Source organism: Xenopus laevis, chromosome 1L, assembly GCF_017654675.1.
Source record: "Xenopus laevis strain J_2021 chromosome 1L, Xenopus_laevis_v10.1, whole genome shotgun sequence".
Classification (NCBI taxonomy): Eukaryota; Metazoa; Chordata; class Amphibia; order Anura; family Pipidae; genus Xenopus; species Xenopus laevis.
The window spans coordinates 216,883,406-216,890,629 of record NC_054371.1 but is presented as its reverse complement, the minus strand read 5'-3'; the positions used below and the strand labels follow the sequence as shown (position 1 = coordinate 216,890,629).

General features: G+C 39.6%; 1 protein-coding gene across 1 annotated transcript in view; it reads right to left on the bottom strand.

Moving 5' to 3' along the window:
• Positions 1–322: 322 nt before the first annotated feature.
• Positions 323–7,224, bottom strand: part of LOC121395647 (complement C1q tumor necrosis factor-related protein 3-like) — a 47,393-nt gene continuing 40,491 nt past the window's right edge. The window contains exon 6 of the mRNA XM_041569700.1: positions 323–606. Within this exon, the coding sequence (XP_041425634.1) occupies positions 447–606 (160 nt within the window). The 3' untranslated portion in view covers positions 323–446. The remainder of the gene's footprint in view (positions 607–7,224) is intronic.

Genomic DNA, 7,224 nt, shown 5'->3' with positions numbered 1-7,224 from the left:
AAAAAATTAATTATTAAAATAGACTCTAAGGGAGATGTCCTTCCTGTAATTCAGAGCTTTCTAGATATTGAGTTTCCAGTTAAGAAATCCCATGCCTGGGATATTAGCTGGGGAGTTTTGAACAAAGCAAAGCATATGCCATAGCCATTAGGTTAACAATTCATAAACTAATTTATGTTGATGTGCCTGGTAGGGATGGGGCAGATTTTTTTTGTAAGGAGGCAAAATTAGTCAGAATGTTTGTGTTTGCCATGAATTATTAAATTCCTTATGGACTGAAAAAAAAATCTACATAAGGCTTTGCAAAAATTTACATTTTTATTGTTCAAGACATCATTTCCATACATACTTATCATGCTCAACATCATTTAATTGACTTTGTGTTAATCCAGTGAGTCCACAAAGCACATCAGTAATAGAACAAATGCCATTATCCCCGGATTGTTTTATTTAGTCTCAAAGAGCAGAAATCCGCAAAATGTGCAGTAGCGTTGATGATCCCCATGTAAGGCACCCGTCCCCATTCTGAGCCAAACTTCATCATCTTTTGCCAGTTTTAACACGGCACTGTTCCCAGAGGTGTCCTGCTTCCCTTTGGTCTCATAGCTGCAATGGAAAGGAAATGAACATTTTATATAAAATATATTTCATTCTCTTGTCAAAGAAACAAATTCTCCAACTTACAAGGGACCAATAGCGGCTGAAATCTGTGCTTCTGTAACATCCTGCCTGGGTTTGAACCAGTGACCTGGTGTTTTTATGCTGTCTGCATAACCTCTACTCTATGGGGCAAATTCAGTAAGATGCGAAGTTGCGCCAGGCGCAACTTCGCCGCACTTCGCCAGGCGTAGTTTCGCCAGCGCTCCGCAAATTCACTAAAATCCGAAGTTGCGCACAGGGGTAGCGTAAGGTTGCGAAGTTGCGCTAGCGTTGATTCGCTAAGTAAAGCGAAGTTACACTAGCGAAGGCTAATTTGCATACGGTGCGAAATTCAAATTTCAATGGAGGAACACGTATCAGCACTACAAATGCCTAGAAAACCTTCAAATCATCAAATATAAATTTTATTTTGCCCTACACATGTGCCCACTGTCTAGGTAAGTTGCCATGAGTCAGGAAATGTAGGGGGGAAGGAGGGGAGCCCCAAAAAAATTTTTTTCGATCTTTTTCAGCCTATCACCCATAATGTAGAAAACACGCCAGCGTTTTTTGGGACTTAGAAAAAATTTTGACTTTTTTTGAAACAATCCCTATCTACTCTATTGCGCTTCGCCAGGTCTGAGGTGGCGAAGGAAGTCTAGCGTAAAAGGTAGCGTTCAGTACACTGCGCAAGTTAGTGAATTTGCGTAGTTACGTCACTAGCGAAAATTCTCCTGGCGTAAGGGTGCGAAGTAACACTAGCGAAACTACGCCAGCGTTCGTTAGTGAATTTGCGCAGTAACGAAAATGCCAAACGCTAGCGAATTAACGCTAGCGTTCGGCACTTCGGCGCTTAGTGAATTTGCCCCTATATGAGCAGAGAGCCACGGTCCTGGTTCACTGCTAATAGTATCCCTGTATTTGCAAGTAGGCATGGCCTGTTTCTGGCCACAGGTGATCAGTATTAGTCATTAATCTGGCTATAAAACCCCCTGCACTGACTCCCTGCCTGTTATAGGTCAAGTCTGCTTGGTACTAGGTGCTCTGTTCCCTGTGAATGTCGGTCCTTTGTCTTCTCCTACCTTCCCCTGGGTGACATCCTGGATCTGATTGCGGCTTGTTCCTGACCTTGAGTTGCCTCTACTCCTGTTTTTTGGTTCTGACCCAGCCTGTCTGACTACATCCAGCTCCTTCCTTACCACTTCCTTCTCAGAGTATATATTGGGCACTCTTGCCTGCCCCTGTGGGAGTACTGGATTCGCATGCAGTATGTTCTGGCGGCACCCAAGTAGCTGAGGACCAGGCCCAAAGCCAAAGGTGACTGTTATAGGCAGAAGAGCACACCTAGACAGGTATCCAGCCACTCCCCTGGGGTTTGGGTTTGCCATACATGACAACCTCATAATATAACCCCAGTAGATCTCCATCTATATAAAATTCATGTTTAACCGTGTTCATGTTTAGGCTTTAGATGTATGTTAAAGGACCAATGCGTATGTTCTTCTCCAATGTAAACATTACAAGTAAAGCCAATTCAACTTTATAACTGATATTTCATTTAGTAATAGAGTTGTACAGCTCAAAAACATCTAGTAAACCTCATATATGCTGACTTGTTATTGTTATCCTAATGACACTGACTTTCAAAGCACTTCATAACTCTGCCCCACCCTGCATCTCTGAACACATCTCTATATACTCACCCAAACGCTTACTACGCTCCTCTACTGACCTGCTACTCAACTCTTCTTTCATTACCTCCTCACATGCTCGCATTCAAGACTTTGCAAGGGCTGCACCCCTCCTCTGGAATTCTCTCCCACGGTCTGTCCGACTTTCTCCCAACCTTTCTGCTTTCAAGAAATCTCTGAAAACGCATTTCTTTCGAGAAGCCTACCCTCACTCTGCTTAACTACCAAACGCAACACCACATACAATACCACATTTCTCACCCACTTAATTTGATCTTGCCCACTCCCACACCTTGTGTATTACTCCCTTCCCTTTAGACTGTATGCCTATGCATAGGGCCTTCCTCACCTTTTTGTACCTGTATTGATTGTGATGTTTGTTACTCCATATGTTCTATGTATATAATTCATGTCATTTAGTTGTATAATCACATTTACTTTACAGTGCTACGCAATATGTTGGCGCTATATAAATACATGTTAATAATAATAATAATAATCCTAGAATTTATGGGAACAGCACTGTAGGAGAAATGAAATATATAAATATATACAAAGATGGTTCTCTGCTGCACACTTCCATTCAGTATAAGCCAGCAAGAACATATTGCATATTTGCATTATACAGTATGTTGACATGAGTATTCTGCCCATATAACATGGAGATGTTGCTAATGAATACATCAGTTCCAAAATCAAAGTGATGTAGAATAATCCTGGAACAACATGTTGTAAAAAACACAACTTAACCCTTGCTGAGCTAGACAGCAGCTTATTGGTCCATATCTAGCCAGGATATTAATTGGGCAGAGTTGAAAATTCCATTGTTTGAGGACCATTCTAATGCATTGATGTGGTCCTTTCCTGAAAGGTCTCCAGAGGCCTCTATTATGTTCCAGTCATTCACCCAGGACCCATGGATCAGATGCCCAACTAATGATTTGTTTGTATGGGAAGTAGGATGCAAGTAATGGGTGTCTGCCTTTTTCATTTTACTTGACTACCCTGCATTGTACTGAGAGCATGACAAATAAGCACTGAGAATTAGAACATCTTACACAAATCATATGAAAATCTGCCAAGACTGAGTAAAGAACACACAGGTATAATAATATATTGAACTGTGCTGGAGCTGTGTGAGATGCTGCAAAAAATTGCATTGGTAATACACACAGAAACATCTACAAGGATAATGAGAAACATCTCTGCAAGTCATGGAAATCCAGAATAGCAGCAGCATTCAGTCAAGTGTCCTCTAAAAGAGACACATTGAAGTCTGAATAAATTATAACTAAATTGAATCACCAACAAACCTCATACGCAGCAGCTCATTGGCATGAAGAACCCAGGCATAGACAAGTGAAATAAGCTGAAATAATAAGCATAGAATAAGTATAAAAGAGATGTTTGCTTTTCTGTATGTGAAGGATGTGAAAAATCCCAGGTAAGTTGATTCTTACAGTCAGTAGCATCACAGCTCAAAATGTGGGGAAGTAAATAGGATAAACAAGGGACTTTTTTCTGATTGCAAATTATATAGGTGGGTGGCAAAGTAGTGGATTGAAAGTGAGCTCTAAATTCCTTGGGTTATATTTAGGTTGGATGATGATATGGTGTATGGTGTACTGGATACTCATGGAACTAGAGCAACGCTGTTGTTATACTGGGGGAGGGGATGCCTGCTGAAAAGTAGACCCTAAACCTAAAAAGTCTGAAAAGCTGGCCCGGGTGTCTTCCCCTCATGTTCTAACCTAACAGGCAATGTTCATTTTTGAATTCTGCATGACACTGGGTTGGAGTATTCTTGGGACAGTCCTCACACTAAGAAAGGCCCTAGAGCAATGCAATGCCAGACCTTGACTATGGTTGGGTAAACCACATGGACCTGTTGGCTAGGTATGTTTTCAGGTTGGTTGGAAACTTGTATAATGGAGTAAAGATCTTCATCCTAATGTTGTAATATGGTAATAATTTTAAGGTGGGGATTGTGTGGACACTTTAGGGGAAGGATTTAGAGGGTGTCTGTATCTCAGTTTATATATATATATATATATATATATATATATATATATATATATATATATATATATATATATATATATATATATATATATATATATATGTAGATGAAGTGAGAGGGGTTATCTCAAAGCCTTAAGATATTAAAGCTGCCTTGGTAGTTACTCAGAGGCATCAACCACCATGTTCTGGTTGGGGTCTGCAAATGAGAGGTGATCCTGCCATGTTGAAGTATAAGATATTTATATATTTTTCAATATAGTAGTTTTTGCACCAATACATGATATTTTGTAAATATTATTCAATATTTATATACAGTGGTCAGCTCAAAGCCTCATGAGAAGCAGAAGTTGCTCATGAAAAGTTGGAAGCCAAGTATTGAGTGCTGTTTGGGAAAGTTGTGCCTGAAATTGGGCATTGCTCTTAAAGACAAAAGAAAGGATGGCAAGGCTGAAGAAGTCAGGATATGACATGGATATTTCTTACTGCTTATTTCCTAAGTGCTAAAACAATCAAGATAGGAAAACGAGGGCTAGAGACATTTCATTGTTTTTCAGGAATCAGTTGTACAGGAGTTTTAGAATCCTTTTTGTTCTGCTAGCCTTGAAAGATTGGGCAAGCAAGTTAATGGAGGAAAGTATGAAATACTTGAATAATTTTATTGCCTGGGACATTTTGATAACAATGCATGGCTGTATTTGCAGGGAAAACTATTTTGCAAGGAGTAATGTGTCAGAAGGAAATGTCCCTGGTCATATACTGCTTGGGAGACTTTGGAATGTGTTTGTGGGAAATGTTCTACTAACTGTAAGCAAAGGGTATATAGCCTTATGAGCAGCAAACCTTAGAATTGACCCTAAGTGCCCTGGCATTTGCCTCCAAGGGCCATACAAAATTACATTTTTTGTGTTCTTTATGATTTGATACAATTTATTGTGAAAAGGTCTAGAAAATAGGGAGATGTAAAACAAAAACTTTAAAAAAAAGTGTTTATTAGGTTGAAGGAATTACAAATAAATAAAATTCAAAGTTTTGTATAGATTTTCTTAGTTACAAATCTTATACATATTGCGGTTTGTAAATGTATAGAATTTTGCTTACTGTATGTAGACTTTTTGATTTATGATGTCAGAAATGAAATCTTTGTTCTGCTGTCCTAACCAACAATAGGTTTTATTAACAGCAGCAGGGCTCCCGGAAGTGTGACAAAATGCAAGTCAATATTTAATAATAAAGCGAGTAAAAAAGATAAAGGCCTTTTACCCATAGGCAATAGAATTTGTAAAGGCTTAAGCTCACTATTAGAGAGAAATTTGGCTTAAGCTCACTATTAGAGAGATACCCTTTAGTGGTCCAGATACCCTCAGGGTGTAGAAATAGCCCGAGTCCCTTTCCAGCTGAGCTTCCCTAGACTTAAGTCAAGGTTGGAATAGCTACCACCTAAATAGTACTCCTAGGACAAGCTGATGAGGGCCTTGCAAGCTGAACTATCTACTATCCACTGTCTAAACCTCATTCATGTGTCCCTTTCCCCAACTTATCTGAGTCTTGATTAGCTGAACTGGACTCCTTACTTATTGGAGGCTTACTTTGACCTTATCCCTTCTGGCCTCCTGTTAGTCCATCTCATTATACAAACTAAGGGCAGGACACAGTCACACAATCCCTGGGCCATTGCTGAAACCATCCTCCTACAGGGCATAGATGATTGAACCAGGACCTCCTATATTCTCCTCTAATAATCCATTATACATATTGTCAGCATTAATCATCAGAAGTAATAACTTTGGCAATCTCACAAAGACGTTTTCAATTATTTTGCAGGAACAGACTGAAATGGACTTCTGCATGCACAAAAATAGATATTTCTACAGAGAAAATCTGCACTCAAAAAGAAATAGCTTAAACAACAGCAATTATTAAAAGGAAATTGTACAATTTACAAACATATTTTAAGAGGAATCAGATAAGGGTTAAGTAATAACAAAAGTAATGGTCAACTTTGGGCATATTGATGTCTTGACATTCTTAGGGCAGATACACACTCTGTGTGCCCGGCAACAAATCTCCTCTTCTTCAGGACGACTAATCTCCCCGGACTGCCTCCCCTGCCTTCCCGCCGGCTAGAATGAAAATCGTGGTGGCACTTGGAGCACTTGTTTTCCCGAAGTCGCCCGAAGTTTCCTCGCGAGGCAACTTCAGACGACATTGGAAAACGAATCGCTCCAAGTGCCATCCCGCCGGCGATTTTCATTCTAGCAGGCAGGAAGGCAGGGGAGGCAGATTAGTCGTCCCAAAGAAGAGGAGATGCGTCTTTGCCCTTACTGTACAACAAAAAGATGTTATTGCCTCACCCCTTAACCCTTTATAGGTCATGTATTAAAAGCAGATCAAGTCCTATGATAATATGCAGGGAAACACTGCATTCAAAAACCTATTTTCTCCATTTTATCACTTTTATCTATTTTCTACTTTCAAGAAATGTAAAAGTACCAATCATAAGGGCATGTTAAATGCCAGATGCAAGGTACAGTATGCCTCATGTCTGTGGTTCATTGGTTCACAAACCTTAAAGGGATTCTGTCATGATATTCATGGTTAGTTTACACTGCAAATAATTCACTTTACCATATAAAATGTTATTCCTGAACCAACAAGTGTATTTTGTAAGTTGTAATATTGGTGTGTAAGTAGCCATCTTGGGTCATTTTACCTGATCCTGTGCTTTCAGAAAGAGCCAGTGCTGCACTATGGAGCTGCTTTTAGATAAGCTATTGTTTCTCCTACTCAATGTAACTGAAGGAGTTGCAGTGGGACTTGGATTTTTACTATTGAGTGCTATTCTCATATCTACCAGGGAGCTGTTATTTTGTGT